General features: G+C 37.8%; 2 protein-coding genes across 2 annotated transcripts in view; both read right to left on the bottom strand.

Annotated features, from left to right (window-relative positions):
- Dscam1 (Down syndrome cell adhesion molecule 1) overlaps positions 1 to 17,087 on the bottom strand; it is a 659,150-nt gene that overhangs the window by 450,395 nt on the left and 191,668 nt on the right. The window lies entirely within an intron of this gene.
- Positions 8,508 to 16,081, bottom strand: LOC138362702 (cell adhesion molecule Dscam1-like). Its single transcript, XM_069321168.1, has 6 exons — positions 15,585 to 16,081; positions 15,309 to 15,411; positions 12,762 to 12,928; positions 11,775 to 12,009; positions 11,427 to 11,603; positions 8,508 to 8,808 (listed from the first exon to the last, which is right to left on the bottom strand). The coding sequence occupies exons 1-6, from the start codon at positions 15,589 to 15,591 to the stop codon at positions 8,523 to 8,525; spliced, it is 975 nt and encodes a 324-aa protein (XP_069177269.1). The 5' UTR covers positions 15,592 to 16,081; the 3' UTR covers positions 8,508 to 8,522.

Genomic DNA, 17,087 nt, shown 5'->3' with positions numbered 1-17,087 from the left:
ACTATTAATATTAATTGATAACTAATTGAAAAAGTCAAAGTTATAACACAAGTGATTACAACATATCAACAAACTGATCATACAGACAGTGAGTACAGAACTGCAGTTAATGATTCACAAACTATAAAGGTCAGATAGTCAAAAATTAATTGATTTAAGCTTTTATGAAAAAATTCAGATACCTAGAAAGGTTGCTTTCCTAAAGGTCAGATAATCAGACTTTAACTGTATTTAAGCCTCTGAATGGCCATGTACAAATGATGAAAGCATAAAGCTTATTGTTTACTGGTATATTTTTATCATGAAAAACTTTTGACTGTAAGAATATTTTTATACTGTAAGCTTTGTACAATAGAGTACAGTATTTGTATATATAAGAAAATGTTCAAAGTTGACCAGTTACTCGTATATATTGTACGCAGCATATGTTTTTTATTACCTATTTGTGGCTATAGATAGTTATGCTAGTATTGTCCCATTTTCTGTGTATATTCAGTCATAAATAATTGTAAACTTTAGTGGTTTTAACACACTTCCTCCTTGAGTTTACTCCAATCATCCATAACTCTATTGTTAAAAAGGTACTTAGTGTTAATAATCGTATCGTATATTATTTCTTTTAATGTTTTTCTTAAAAAATTTTGTATTAGTTTCTGGTACTGTGTGTTTCATTGCTACTATTAGTTTCAGGTACTATGTGTTTCAATGCTACTATTAGTTTCAGGTACTATGTGTTTTCATATACATCTTTTATAAACTTCCATTTGGTTCTTTTTTCAAGTCTTCCAAACTGGGCATGATCCAGAGGCTTATTTCTCTCATTATGATCCCATTTTACTTCAGGCTTTTGGTCTTTTTCTGTTTTGTTCATATGTTTCTTTTGGTACAGTCACTATATGTATGCAAAGCATTCTTTAAAATCTGTACACAGTATGAAATAAATTCTTCTAAATAGTAAACCAAATCTGCCCACTAGATCTTCCTTTTCAAATTCTGAGGCTTGTGAGGGTTGAGCTTCGGATTTTTCATCCTGCCTTTCAACTGCAAATCAACTGTTGAACAGGTTCCAGAGCTTATTTAGGCTCTATTATACAGTATCTACATTTGAAACTGTGTATGGTGTCTGCCGCCATCACATCATTTCTTAGTGTATTCCATTTGATCACTGCTCTAACACTGAAAAAATTATTTCTAATGACACTAGCTCATTTGGGTACTAAATTTCCAACAGTCCCCCCCCCCCTTCCTTGTTCATGTACCGCCTGTGATAAATAATCTGTCTTTATCTTCCATGTCAATTTCTTTGAGAATTTTGTAGGTGGTAATCATATCACCCATAACTCTTCTGTCCTCCTATGATGTGATATTTAATTCCTGTAGCCTTTCTTCATAACTCATACCTTTCAGGCCTGGGACTAGTCTGGTAGCATACCTTGAACTATCTTTAACTTCATCTTGTGTTTGACTAGATATGGACACTATGTGGGGAGGAATTGGCTTCCCTCCAGGACTGGCCTTGATATATGTGAAAGTATGTACAAGGTTCTGAATGATTTCTAACACAAATTTCTAAAGGCAGTTTTTATGTTGGCCAATTTAGCATATGTCTCTGTCTTAATCCTTCTCATAATTTTGAAATCATCAGGAAACAATGAGAGAAATGAGTCTACACAATCAGGGATATTGTTTAAATATATCAAAAACAAGATAGGTCCAAGTACTGAACCCTGTAAGACTCCACTGGTGACTTCTCTCCAATCTGAGATTTGACCCCTCACAGTAACTAGTTACTTTCTGTTGATTAGGTACCAATACTCCCTTATCAACTGGAGCACCTTACTTGTTACTCCTGCCTGCTTCTTCAACTTACACATCAGTGTCATATCGGGTACTGTGTCAAAGGTTTCCTAGCAGTCCAAAAAACCAGCGTTGAATGTAATGAAACACCATTTTCTGGGTGAGACCCGGAGGCTCCCTGGAGCTTACTAGACTGATATGCTAATGTCAGACTTTGGCATCAGTCATGTGTATGGAGCTCTGTGGGCCTACTGGGGGCCACAAGCCAGAACCTGGCCCCCTCAGAGAGGCATGGGGAGCAATGGCCTATAGAAACCACCGTGTGGTTCGAAGCATTCTATGTCTACCATCAACCGAGTCAGGCACCCAGAAAGGTAAGCATCCCAAAACAAACCCCTATTCTGGTGAAAAAATTGCTACCAAGAGCTGAACAAGTGAATAGAACTCCTCTAAAAGAAACGAACAAACGAGCATGATGTCACACGTCACCGCGCCACTGTCCGAGCAGCTTCCCCCTCCCCGGGAGGGGAGAGGGGGAGCCCCAGATCCCTCATGCCGGCTATTCACCCTTCAGTTCTGAGGCTGGATGTCAAAATACGCGAAAAACCGCCGACCGGAGGGAGGGAGGGATGCTAGGGAGCCTCCGGATCTCACCCAGAAAATGGCATTTCATTACATTCAATGCTGGTTTTCTGGGGAAAACCTGACCCTGCCCAACGACCAGGACAGCTCAGGTGGCGCACGAGCAGGCTGGAGGATAAACAATGCACGAGACAGCTTGCGAAACGGCACAGACGTAACATCAATACCGAAAGCAAGCTGAAGCGGCTCCACCAGCGCTGCTAACCCGGTCGATGGCAGACATAGAATGCTTCCAACCACACAGGGGTTTCTATAGGCCATTGCTCCCCTTGCCTCTCTGAGGGGGCCAGGTTCTGGCTCGTAGTCCCTGGTAGGCCCACAGAACTCCATACACATGACTGATGCCAAAGTCTGACATTAGCATATCAGCCTAGTAAGCTCCGGGAGCCTCAGGAGCTCCCCCCAGAAATATACTGTCTGCCTACCCTTTTTTGTCAGGGTGCCTGACAGCTGGGTGGACAGCGTTTCAGATTCGTAATCCGAGGTTCCGGGTTCGATTCCCAGTGGAGGCGGAGACAAAGGGCAAAATATTTCTTTCACATTGATGCCCCTGTTACCTAGCAGTAAATAGGTACCTGGGAGTTAGACAGCTGCTACGGGCTGCTTCCTGGGGAAGGGGTGTAACAAAAAGGAGGCCTGGTTGAAGACTGGGCCGCGGGGACGCTAAGCCCAGAAATCATCTCAAGATAACCTCAAGATACCCTTCTCTTTCTTGTTTAATTTTTGTTGCCTGGTCAAAGAATTCTATTAAACCTATGAGGTAAGATTAACCATCCCTGAACCAGTGTTGGTGGTATGTGTGTAGCAAAGTCCCTTCTCTTTAGATGTGCTATTAGTGTTTTTCTCACCATCTTCATCACCTAGTATGGTATACTGTTCAACTTAGGTTACACCAGTCTGTAGGTCAGTGCCTCCTTCCTGTACATTCTGGTATGTCGCTTGCTTTCAGTGATTCTCTTATAATGTTGGGTGAGCCACTGTGTTTACAAAACACACACACGCACACATACCACACACATACACATCTGCATGTGAGGAGGCCACTCCTGTAAGGAGGTGAGGAGGTGGATGTGTGAGACCACCCCTGAATCACCCCTGAGCATCAGAGGAGCTCCAGGATATTTCAAATTCCTAACTATTATAGAACAGGTTGATGACTGTCAGTGGTTGTCCAAGAAACATAAAGGAGTAGTGTATTTGAAAAATAGACTTCCCCTTTTGAAAAGTGTATTAGAAAAATTGACTTCCCCTTGTATGAATGTGCAAGGGGAAGTGAAATAATTGGATGAAATGTTGCCAATTTTGAAAACAGTGCAGACTACGAAATTCAAGATGGCCACTGACAAAAAGAAAAACAAAACAGAGCTAGATTTTGGTGGATTCAACAAGGAAAAGTATTAATATAAAAAGCCTACACAAGAAGTTGGCAAAATTAGACATTATTGTGAACTATCATGCAGAAATAAATCAGTAAATTGAGAGAAAGTAATGACCACTTCAGTAGCAAAGTATAAGATCTTGAAGGGTTAGTGACAGAATTATGCAAGGACAAGAATCAGTGGGAGCTAAATGCAAAGCCATGGAAGAGGAAAATTAAGTCTTGAAAATAGGTTTAGAAGAAGTTAAAGCAAATCTAAACATAAATGGCTACAATAGGTTAGGTTAGGAAATCCAACAGGAAAAACAGCTTTTGTCAGTACAGATGGAGGAAGTTACACAAGAAATATAACAATGCAAGAAGGATATGCAACTCACCTATGCACAAGTGGCCAAGGAGAAGGAAAAAATAGAAGAAGCAGGAGAGGAAGCCAAACATTGCAGCAACCCGGATAAAACAAACATTAGACTGGAACTCAGAAAGGAACAGGCATCAAACCCACAATTGGTGCAAAACACAGTCAATCGAAGTAAGTCCCTAGTAATTTTTGGTTGCAAAGAAAAGGAGATAACATCTAGGTCAGAAAGAGCCATAGAAAAAGTGAAAGTAGTTGATAAAATTGTTGTGCTAGAGGAAGGTCTTACATCTAAAGAGAATGTCTGCAACTACAGGAGAATTGGCAGGTACGAAAACAGGAAAGATCGACCCTTGACGAACACCCTAAATGGTGTTAAACAGATGGAAGAAGTAATAAGGAATGTTAGGAAATTACAAAGTAATGAGAAAGGGAAGTATGGTCATTAAGATGAAATCTTTCAAAAGAAGACAGAGAGAAGCTGAAACTGAACCTCGTAGAGGCAAAATGTCTAAATGAGAGCAGGAACGAAGAAGAAATCAATTACTTTTTCTACAAGGTGATAGGGGTAGGCAAAACTTCTAAATGAGAGCAGGAATGAAGAAGAAATCAATTCTTTTTTCTACAAAGTGATAGGGTTATGCAAGCCAGTGAAATGGTACAAAAAGGCAACCCAACAAAATCACTAGAGAAAGGGGGAGTGAAGAATAAGGAGAGAGGGAACATGTTCCTGAAAAGTGTATACACCAACATAGATGAAGTGAGATCAAAGATACTGGAGTTAAGTAGTGTAATACAGGTGCAGAAGCCAGACACTGTTGCACTCACAGAGACTAAACTTGAAGATAACATTTTAAATGAGGTCATATTCCCAAGGAGCTACTCAGTTTGGAGACGGGACAGAAAAATTAGGAAAGGCAGTTGTGTTGCTGTGATGGTAAGAGAACACCTAAAGCTAAACGAAATAATGATTGCCAATCCACGAGAAGTTGACATAATAGCACTAAAGACCTACAATCAGGATGATAAACTAATAATCATAAAAGCAAATAGTCCACCACCATGCAACACATGGACAAAGGAAGATCTGGAAAATTAATGAGAGGGGTCTTATAACAATAATGAGAGAAATTATAGCGAGAGAGGATAAAGATAGATCACGACTGTTCGTAGTCAACAACTTCAACTTGAAATCCATAGACTAGGAGACATATGAAGCTAGAACAGAGGACTTTTGGACCTGGAGATTTATAAACCACATCCTGGAAACATTCATGTATCAACACGTCAAACAAGCTACAAGGATGAGGGAAGGGGATGTTTCCTCCATGCTTGATTTGATATTAACCAGGAAAGAGGAAGAGATATTTGACATTCAGTACCTTCCTCCCTTGGGTAAAAGTGACCATGTCTTTTGGGAATAAAGTATGCAATGCATTATTATCTGGAAGAAACTAAGAAAGTTGAAACAGTTGAAAAACCTGATTTCAGGAGAGGACATTATGGGGAACTTAGAAATTTCTTTATGGAATTTGACTGGAAAGACTTGCTGTTAGGCAAGGAAGTAAATGAGATGTATGTCAAGTTTTGTGAAATATATGATAAAAGCACAAACAAATTTATACTAAAGCACAGATGCAGAACTAGGAAACAGGATTGGTTTAACAGAAATTGTGAGAGGGCCAGAGACCAAAAAAGACAAAAATGGAATCAATGGAGGAAGAGGTCAAACATACCAGCAATACAAGATGCGAGAAACAACTACACGGCAGCGAGGAGAGAAGCAGAAAGAAATTTTGAGAAAGGAATAGTGGACAAATATAAAACAGAACCAGGCCTATTTTATAAATTCATCAACATCAAATTGCAGGTAAAGGATATTATTCAGAGGTTGAAAATGGGAAACAGATTCATGGAAAATGAAAAGAAAATGTGTGAAACATTAAACAAAAAGTTCAAAAGTGTAACCACCACTTTGGTGGTTATCAAAGTTCGAAATTAAATCTTCAGAGAACCTGCACCTGAGAATTCCACTTCAATTGATATTTCAGGCATTCCTGTGTACAGGAGTCCTAGTAGATGTGTGGAAAAAGCTAACAGTTTCCAATCTAAAAAAGTGGCAGCAGGACAGCCCCCCTCAGTTATAGACCTGTATCATTGACAAGTGTAATAATCAAAATATTGGAAAAAAATAATTAAAACTAAATAGGCAAAACACCTAGGAAAAACTATATAATAACAGACAGATCGTATGGTTTTTGATTTGGAAGATCCTATGAAATGAATTTACTCAGTTTCTATGATTGAGCCACAGAGATTTTACAGGAAAGAGATGGTTGGGTTGACTCAATCTATCTGGACCTAAAAAAGACTTTCAACAGAGTTCCACATAAGAGGTTGTTCTGGAAACTAGAGCATATTGGAAGAGTGACTGGTAGGCTTCTAACATGGCTGAACATTTTTCAAACTGACAGAAAAATGAGGGCAGTAATCAGATGCAATGTATCGGACTGGAGAAATGTTATGAGTGGAGTACCACAGGGTTCAGTTCTTGCCCCAGTAATGATCATTGTCTACATAAACGATCTACCAGATGGAATACAGACTTATATGGACATGTTTGCTAATGATGCTAAGATAATAGGGAAGATAAGAAAATTAGATGATTGTCATGCTCTTCAAGAAGACCTTGACAAAATAAGTGTTTGGAGCACCACTTCGCAAATGGAATTTAATGCAAATAAATGCCATGTTATGGAATGTGGAATAGAATACAGACCCTACACAACCTATAAATTATGAGATAAATCTTTAAAGAATTCTGATAAAGAGATCTAAGGGTGGTTCTAGATAGAAAGCTATCACCCAAGGACAACATAAAGAACATTGGGCAGGATCCTATGCTACACTTTTAACTTCAGAATTACTTTTAAATACAAGGAAGGTTGTATGGTGCCCATATCTTAAGAAACACATCAACAAACTGGAAAAGGTGCAATGGCATGCAACTAAATGGCTCCCAGAACTGAAAGACAAGAGCTACGAGAAGAGGTTAGAAGCATTAAACGTGCCAAAACTAGAAGATAGAAGAAAAAGAGGCAATATGATGACTACATACAAAATAGCAATGAGAATTGATAAAATTGATAGGGAAGAATTCCTGAGACCCAGAACTTCAAGAACAAGAGGTCAAAGATTTAAACTAAACAATGCTGCCAAAAAAATTAGAAAGTTAGCTTTTGCAAATAGTGGTAAAAGTTGGAATAAGCTAAGTGAGAAGGTGGTGGATGCCAAAATCATCAGTAGTTTTAAAGCATTATATGACAAAGAGTACTGGAAAGATGTGACACCACGAGCATAGCTCGCATCCTGTAACTACACTTAAGTAATTATACATACACACATGCACATATACAAACACACACACACACACACACACACACACACACACACATATGAGTAACTGATCAGCTTGAACATTATAATTTGTTAAATAAAACAGTGCATCACGAGACAGTAGCCTCATCTAGATTTGTAAATTTGAGTTATTATACAGAGTTGTTTACACCAAAGAAAGATCATTACCTAATATATGAATATATGATTCTTAAAATAACAACTGTGCTACTAAATCTGGCTCTTTTTTTTTTTTTTGCAGATTTCTGTAAAAGTCATTAGCAAGAGGAAAAGGAACTTGATGTTATTTTGAGTACAATAATGATCTTCCTAGGTATAAATAGAGAACGATTTATATTTTATATATGGTAATGGTTTCAGAACCTCAGCATTCTACACAGTGACAAGAGAACTAGGCACTCCAAGCACATTAATCTGGGGGATACTCACTGTTGATGGCGAGGGGAGCTATAAGATCTGTCCAACTTCACTTTTGTGCAAAACAATTAAACTTCTAATTGATGTCTAATATCTTACATGCATCTCTTACGTCATAAAAGTAAGAATAAATAAAGAATTTCATTAACATTAAAGCATTAAAAAAGAAAACGTTTAGCATACATGAGAGTAAAACTTATAAATAAATGTTGCAAAAGTTTGCATTGTGAATTTAATGAACAAAAGCTGTCATTCTTCCCAAAAGCTTTACTTTCAGACATTTGTATTACCACAAAGATAAGAGAATGAGTTCCATTAATAAATTCAATGCTGACTGAATAGCATTATCATGTCTAACACTGATGTCATATATTTTAGATATTTATTTGAAGTAGTTCATGATTCCACATAATATAATTCACACATATACTTCCTAAACAATCGAAATAGAGACATTAAATATGATTCTATATGAGAAAGACATATTACTGTATATAATGTGTCAAAAAACTTGTGTTAAATAATTCTCAAACAAGCAGAAAATGACTGGGACATAGAAGAAAATATATTAAGGCTTATAAGAGATCTTATCAAATGAGGGTTAGACTCAAAATTGTCATAAGAATTCCACTTACCACCAGTGAGGGTAAGTGTGGCACATTCATATTCAGCCACTGAGGCCCCAGCATTATTGTGGGCAGATATGCGGAGGTTGTACCAAGTAGCCGGTGTCAGTTCCATAATCACATAGTTACCAGTAGGCTTCACTTGGTTGCTAGCCATTGTCCACTCAGCTTGATGCCTGATAACAAATTATTTAGTATAGTACTATACCCACCTTACCTCTAATAAGAAAAACAAGAACAAATTTACCAATATCTATAAAAAACTATTCAATAACCTTACCCAACTCTTTTATTCTATGAAGACTAACCCACACACCAGAAAATGAGGAGACGACGATGTATGGTCATCTTCTAAAATAATCTTTCCTGCCTCTACTCTTCACAGACGCCGTCTTGTCGAATCGACTCTGATACACAACCTACCCAACATGAACATTAATCCTGGCTTTGTTGCTGTTGACTCTTCTCTTTCACAGTACATACTCAAATGTTCTAAACTTTCTAACAAGTGTGACCTACCCATCCTTTTTCTCTTTCTTTCTCCTCTTTTTCTTATGTTCCTATTCTTACACTTATTATTACTCCTTTACACCCCTTTATTACACCTATCCCATCCGTACCTTTTGCCTTGCTCTTACCTTTCTCTAAGATTTCCTCCTCCTTCCCTCTCTCTTGTCTTACTTAATGCCCGTGCCTCTCTCGTCTCATCACAATCGACGTGATAATGGTCCAGAATGGACCGTAGAGTCGTTGTCTCCTCATTTTCTGGTGTGTGTTTTAGTCTTCATATCTTAAGCCACTTTATTGTGACTCATCGTCTGCTTTTATTCTATTCCTATTCTAATAAGGTGCTCATAATCACTTTAATATAGTTATCAAAATTAGTACTGTAATACATTCTGTATTGACAGAATGTGTTAAATATTTTCCACAAATATAGTATTCAGTGGCATATATATGTTAAACAGGTATATTAATACCATCATTGTTAACCTGTTTAATACTTTCATGGGGTAGTGTAAGGCAGGGGCCATAATATAGGCCAAAGATAGATAAAAGTAACATTACTCCCAAAACCACCCTGCCATTTTGAATCTCCCGCCATGGGCTGTTTGTGCATAAGTCTTCGTGGATGTGAAATATGCAGGATATATGTACTAACTATTATGGACCTCTGAAGCTGGCATGGTGACTAAAACAAGCATTCCGCATTGAAAAAGGATGTAGACTATTAAAAGAATAACTTACAGCTGCACATATCTCAAGAAGTAAGTGTAAATATTGAAAACCAGTAAGAAAATGTTGGAACAGCATGGGTTGTAGCAAGAGCCCATGTGCTCTTGTGGCAGAACTGTGGAGGATGGCAGTCATACTTATAAGTGTCTAGGACAATTATAGGGCATCAGACAGGTTCTGTGTCAGGATCAATGTCTTTTTGGTATTCAAGTAAGATAAACAGTATTTCATATTATGTAATTAGCTAGCTAGGACAAGTAATCTCTATATAAACTAAAATAGCAAGCTTGGCCTCCTATATTGTTACAGGAGTTGGCATTGTTATTCATGTTACATGTTCTGCCTTCATTATTGCAAATTACTCTTGGAATCATTACTGATTTTGATGCTAGTTTAGTATCATGGTTTATCATACCCTCTACTGGATCAAGAATCATACTATGTGAGGCTCCAATTTACAAGAGATGGCACAATCATTATTCATGTTATACAATATATTCTGCCTTCAATATTTTGGAACACTTATAATTCCAATACTGTATCTACTCAGGTCTGTTATAATTTTGTAAGCTCCTTTCAGGGAGAGTCGAGGTGCTTATTTTTTGTCAGCCACCTGGGGATGATCAATTCTTTGATTCCTTGGCCTGCCATGAGAGTCAAATTCCACTATTGGTAAATAATAAATGTAAAGTGCCAATTAGAACTTTAATTTCTCTGACACTCACACCTGCCACATTATGCAGTACCTTCCTGGAAGATTATGTTAAATTACTGGTGCCCGTGCAATTAGGATATGTTACTCATTTTGTTATGTCTTAGTTGAAGTCTGAAAAAGGTTACAAGATGCAGAGATCCTTTACCGCTAGATCCTTTATAAGTCATTTTAATTATTCGGACCGATTAAAAGTTCTAAATCTGTATTCTCTAGAGTGCAGGCAAGAGAGATACATAATAATCTACACATGGAAGATATTAGAGGGACTGGTTCCAAATCTAAACAAGAAATAACATCACATGAGACCAGTAGGCATGGCAGGATGTGCAAAATACCCCCATTGAAAAGCAGAGATGCAATAGGTACCCTAAGGGAGAACTATCAACATCAAAGGTCCAAAACTTTTCAACACTCTCATGCTACATGTAAGGAGCATAATTGGCTGGCCTCTCACAGTGTTCAAGAGAAAATGCGACAAACACCTCCAAACAAAGAATACCTGATCAACCAGGCTGTGATTCATACGTAAGGCTGTGAGCAGCTGCGTCCAACAGCCTGGTTGACCAGACGACCAACCGGAAGGCCTGGTCGGTGACCGGGCTGCAGGGCTGTTGACCCCATAAGCTACACAAAGTAGCTTGTGTACCTATACAAGTGATTTTCCCTATTAAAGAGGGTCCCAATCTAGTACCTTCAGGAACCAGAAAGAAGGATAAACAGTCACTCACCTGCCCTTATACTCTACTACAAAGTGAAAGACAACAAAAAGAGTAAACCTGATTCACCTATCTTCATACTCTAAAACAAAGTGAGAAAGAGCAAGAAGAGTAAACATTAACTCACCTAGCCTTATACTCAACCACAAAGTAGTTCATGGGGCAGCCACCATCTAGCCAAGCATTCAGGTGTAGGGTGATGGATGAAGAGGAAACCTCGACGAAGCGATTCACTTCAGGAACCTCTGGTTTCTTGCCCTTAGTACGAGTGTTCAGAATCTCAGATGATTCACCTGTTCCAATTCTAATGAAGACATTGATGAATAACTTTATAGGTTTTAAAGTTAATTGAAATATTTTGCTGTACTGCATAAATAAAGTTTATTATTAAATTTGAAACATTGCATTTGGAGTTACTGTAATTATTTTCCTAACACAATATCTTTGGTGTGAGGCAAAAATCTAAAACACTTACTTGTTATATGCTGAAGCATAAATTTGGTAGCGAGATCCACACCAGAGTCCTTCAAGAGAGTAGGTTCGTGTAGAGGATGGAACTTGAATGCTTTCCCAGTTGCTGAACTCCGGCTTGTAGAAAATTGTATATCCATGGATGGGAGTTGTATCATCAATTACAGAAGGCTTGATTTTCACCTCAATGCTGTTAGTGGTTGTGGACTGAAGTGTGATTTCCGGAGGATGAGGAGGAGCTAAGCCACAATGAAAATAAATAATTAAAATGCATACAGCCAACTCAGACCAGCAACTACACATCACTGAAATGGTAAATTTATTCTAATCTAATTATAATATGGTAGATTAAGCTTTGTTGTAATATACTGTATAAACCCTTAAACATTTATCATGATCATATGACATGCTGTACAGGGCACTGGTCAACATATCATGAAGCTTTAATTTTTGTGCCAGTGTTTGAATTCCAAGGTGCCCACAAGCATTATTGGTCCCATGAAGAATCACTTGAGGCTGTTCACTATTTTAGTACAACTTCAGTCACGCTGGCAGATGCATTCCAATTTTTGTGGTACACTTAAATAAAAACCAATATTCAGCTGAATCAAAATAAGTTACCATTTTTATTATGTGATTTATTTTTTATTATGTGATTACAGGTATAGTAGTAATGATAAAGAACACAACATCAGAAATAATGGATAGAAGTGAAAATTAAAAACATTTTATAATGTTGACAGATTTTAAAAAATAATATAATATCAAACAATTACCAATGTCAGCGCTTCACCAGGCTTAACTCAAAGAATAAAATTTGTTGGTATTTTCCTTTACTTTTGAAATACATATCTATCACATAATAAGAATTTACTATAATGTAATGCACATATGAGAGAGGTATCTAATTTCATGATACCCAATGTTTAAGTGTTAAAAACAGAGCAAACACAGTGAACTGTACTTTACTGAAAGAAAAATAAAGCTTTACCTTGGATGAGAAGTGTGTGTGTGACAGTATCTTGTCCATATGGATTTTCAACATGGCAGGTGTATTCTCCAGCATCATCACGTGAAACTTCACGGATTAGTAAGGAGCCCTCATTCAATAGTCGTATACGATCATTGGGGGTAAAAGGTTCTCCACGGATTGTCCACCTGAAGACAAAAAAAAAAATAAGCATGACAAAATTTACACAATGCTTGTACACATGAATCTTAGCAGATACTGTATATGGAAAAAGGCAAACACAGTATCAATCTATAAAAATGGTAGTCGAGAGGAACCTCTAAATTATAGACCCGTACCATTAACAAGCATGGTGGTCAAAATACTAGAAACATAGTTAAAGTCAAATGGGTTGAACACCTAGAGAGTAATGACATAATAAGGACAAACAGTATGGTTTTCGAACAGGGAGATCCTATATAACAAATCTATTTGGTTTTTATGATAGAATCACAGAGATAATACAGGAAAGAGGTGGTTGGGTTGACTGTCAATCTGGACCTAAATAAAGGCTTTTGACAGAGTCCCACACAAGAGGCTGTTCTGAAAACTGGAACATGCTGGAGGAGTGACAGGGAGACTTTTCACATGGATGAAAAACTTTCTAACTAACAGACACATGAGGGCAGTAATCAGAGACAATGTATCTGACTGGAGGAGTGTTACTAGCGGAGTACCAGAGGGTTCAGTTCTTGCACCAGTTATGTTCAACGTCTACATAACGATCTACCAGAAGGAATACAGAACTATTTGAACATGTTTGCGGATGATGCTAAGATACAGTACTGAGGAAGATAGAGGCTCAGATGATTGTAATGCTCTTCAAATTGATCTAGATAAAATAAGTGCTTGGAGCGTAAAGTGGCAAATGGAATTCAATGTGAATAAATGCCTTGTTATGGAAAGTGGATTCGGAGAAAATAGATCACACAACTTACAAATTATGAGGACTGGAATTATAAAACTCTAATAAAGAACGAGACCTAGGGGTGGTTTTGAATAGTAAACTGTCGCCAGAGAGACACAAAGAACATTGTGAGAGGAGGGTATGCATCGCTTTCCAACTTCAAACTTGCTTTTAATTATATGGATGGTGAAATACTAAAGAAACCATTCATGACTTTTGTGAGACCAAAACCGGAATATGTAGCAGTTGTATGGTGCCCAAATCTCAAGACGCACATAAAGAAACTGGAAAAGGTGCAAAGACATGCTACTAAGTGGCTCCCAGAACTGAAGGGCAAGAGCTGCGAGAAGAGGTTAGAGGCATTAAATATGCCAAAACCAGAAGACGGAAGAAAAAGGGGTGATATGATCACTACGTACAAAATATTAACAGGAATTGATAAAATTGATAGGGAAGATTTCCTGAGACCCGGAACTTCAAGAACAAGAGGTCATAGATTTTCACTAGCTAAACACAGATGCCAAAGAGATATAAGAAAATTCACTTTCGCAAACAGAATGGTAGACAGTTGGAACAAGTTACGTGAGAAGGTGGTGGAGGCCAAGACCGTCAGTAGTTTCAAAGCATTATATGACAAAGAGTGCTGAGAAGACGGGATACCATGAGCGTAGCTCTCATCCTGTAACTACACTTAGGTAATTACGCTTAGGTAATTACACACAAGCTTCCTGTCTTTGATAAAACCAATTATTATTACATGCCTTCCTTTGTTGTGAGGTTCAGGCCAGAGGTCGTGATATTTGTTCAGCTGCAATATTTGCCCAGTTCCTGACCTGCTTGTTTGTGAGATGGTCCAGGTGGCCAATATCCCTCATTCCCGCGAGAAGGGTCAGGTCAACAAATTCTAGCCGGTTGTTATAGTTTTCTCACCCAACTGCCGTGCCTAACACTGCTGTGTGCAGGTTTTCAGAAGGCAATTTGGTGTTTTTGAACTCTGATGTTCACACCTGCTGCCAATGTCACTATACCATTTAAGTTTAGGTGTCCTGTCATACTTGACCTTGAATCCTGTAATCCTTGAGTATGTGTACCGTTGGCCTTCTGTTTTAGAGCGGAGCAATTAGCTTGGAAACCCATGGCTACAGAGAAAAACCACATGGCAAAAACACAAGTTTTTTGTTGTCATGAGTTTGTTGTCATAGAGCCATGACCAACTCGCAGTTGCCTTGAGAAAATCTGCACCAGACAGAAACGGAGAACCTCCGCAAACTTGATGCACTTGTTACAGCAAATAAATAATGGTCCAGCACAGTTAAATCCAGAGGCAACTTGAGCACCTGGATGGAGCTGCCAAACAGTTACATTGCTGGAAAATAGCAGCTGCTAACAGAGCACTAAGGACCACCACAAAAGAGTATCCCAAGTAAAACCTGAAAAAACACAATACAGTATACCCATAAAATATCATCAAGGACACAAAATAAAAATCTAATCAAACATACTGTACAGCTATCAACAATAATAAGTTCACCATAGGTGCCAGCATTATTTTGTTAAAATATTGATAATAAGTATTTATTATAATTCTAAAGTGTTACATTGGTTTACTTGGCGATCATTACCTGATGTCAGGGGTTGGAAGTCCCACGGCTTGGCACATAAGCTTCACATCCTCTTTATATGTTGCCACATATTCATCATCAAAGGATGCAATTTTAGCAGGAACTGAAAAATATAGAAAATATGACTAATATAAGTTAAAAAGAAACTTACACATTAAAACTGTAATAATTTTAATACATACATACATACATACATACATACATACATACATACATACATACATACATACATACATATATATATTTACATATTATTCCGTAGAGAAGTGTACTCACCACACATGCCATGTAGACTTATGCCTAGGTGTGCACTGTCAGTTTGCCATTTTCCCAAACACGCTTTGTGAGCCTGGCCAGTGTTGTTGTGGCCTTCACGATATGCCTGTTGAGCTCAGTGTGCAGGAAAAGGGTGTCTGAGATTGTGGAGCCCAGGTACACAAACTCGTGAACTGCCTCCAGCACATAGTCTGCTATATTTAAACAGGGTAGCTCATTTACATCTTGTACCATCACCTGTGTTTTCTTCAGGCTGATTGTCAGGCCGAATGCGGAACAGGCTGCGGCAAAGTGGTTGAGTAGCTGCTGCAGGCCTTCTGCTGTGTGTGTGGTGATCGCTGCGTCGTCGGCGAAGAGGAACTCCCCGAGGATTCGCATCTGTACTTTTGTCTTTGCTCGGAGTCTGGATAGATTATAAAGCTTTCCATCAGATCTTGTACGGAGATAGATGCCTTCTGTGGTTGTTCCAAAGGCATGCTTGACGAGGATCGCGAAGAAGTTGCCGAACAGGGTTGGAGCAAGAATACACCTCTGTTTAACCCTTAAACTGCGCATGGCGTATATATGCGCCATGAGTAACATGTCCCACGGTGCGCATGGTGTACATATACGCCATATAATAATATATATATATATTTATTAGTATATTTATTAGTATATTTTGGTATATTTTTATTATTTCTTGTAAACATATGTTATTAAATATGACAGAAAAAGTAAGATTAATAATTCTAACACAAATTTTCTCAATATTTCTTATGTTTCTTTTTACTGTCGATGGTAATTGAAAAATCAATTCTCCAAAATTCATTTTTATTTCTAGTCTGACGCAATGCTTGAACGCGTTTCATAATAACGTATTACATTTTCAAAGACTTTAGTTTACACACACATACACACACACACAACTGTAACCTGAAAACACTTAACAGAGTTTTACTAATTCTAACGCTAGAATTCTAGTGTTAGACTTAGCGCTAGAATTCTAGCGTTAGAATTAGTAAAACTCTTAAGTGTTTTCAGGTTACAGTTGTGTGTGTGTGTAAACTAAAGTCTTTGAAAATGTAATACGTTATTACGAAACGTGTTCAAGCGTTGCATCAGACTAGAAATAAAAATTAATTTTGGAGAATTGATTTTTCAATTACCATCGGCAGTAAAAAGAAACATAAGAAATATTGAGAAAATTTGTGTTAGAATTATTAATCTTACTTTTTCAGTCATATTTAACAACACATATATATATATATTAGTTGAAAACAACAGAAAGTTCAACGTCAACCAAAAGATAAAACTAATAATATGTTATAAGAGTAGGAAACCACCAACCTGCTAATAAAAATTCTCCCGACACCAACAAAAATGCCTTGAAAGAGACTAACATTGTTTATGCCTTTATGTGCCCTCTTGGGGATTGTCAGCCCCAACAAACTCAGTATATAGGCAAGACAACATCTCTTTCTAGGCATTTAATAATGCACAAACAAGAGGGCTCCATCAAGG

Source organism: Procambarus clarkii, chromosome 9 (genome assembly GCF_040958095.1).
Source record: "Procambarus clarkii isolate CNS0578487 chromosome 9, FALCON_Pclarkii_2.0, whole genome shotgun sequence".
Lineage (NCBI taxonomy): Eukaryota > Metazoa > Arthropoda > Malacostraca > Decapoda > Cambaridae > Procambarus > Procambarus clarkii.
This window is presented reverse-complemented; position numbering and strand designations above follow the sequence as displayed.

What these genes read in the sequence shown, in the direction of transcription:
- LOC138362702 (XM_069321168.1), bottom strand. An exon ending in CTTCCAACCCCTGACATCAG is followed by an intron (nt 12,929 to 15,308) that starts GTAATGATCGCC and finishes TTTTGTCTTCAG; the next exon opens with GTGGACAATCCGTGGAGAAC. An exon ending in TATGCTTCAGCATATAACAA is followed by an intron (nt 11,604 to 11,774) that starts GTAAGTGTTTTA and finishes TGTCTTCATTAG; the next exon opens with AATTGGAACAGGTGAATCAT.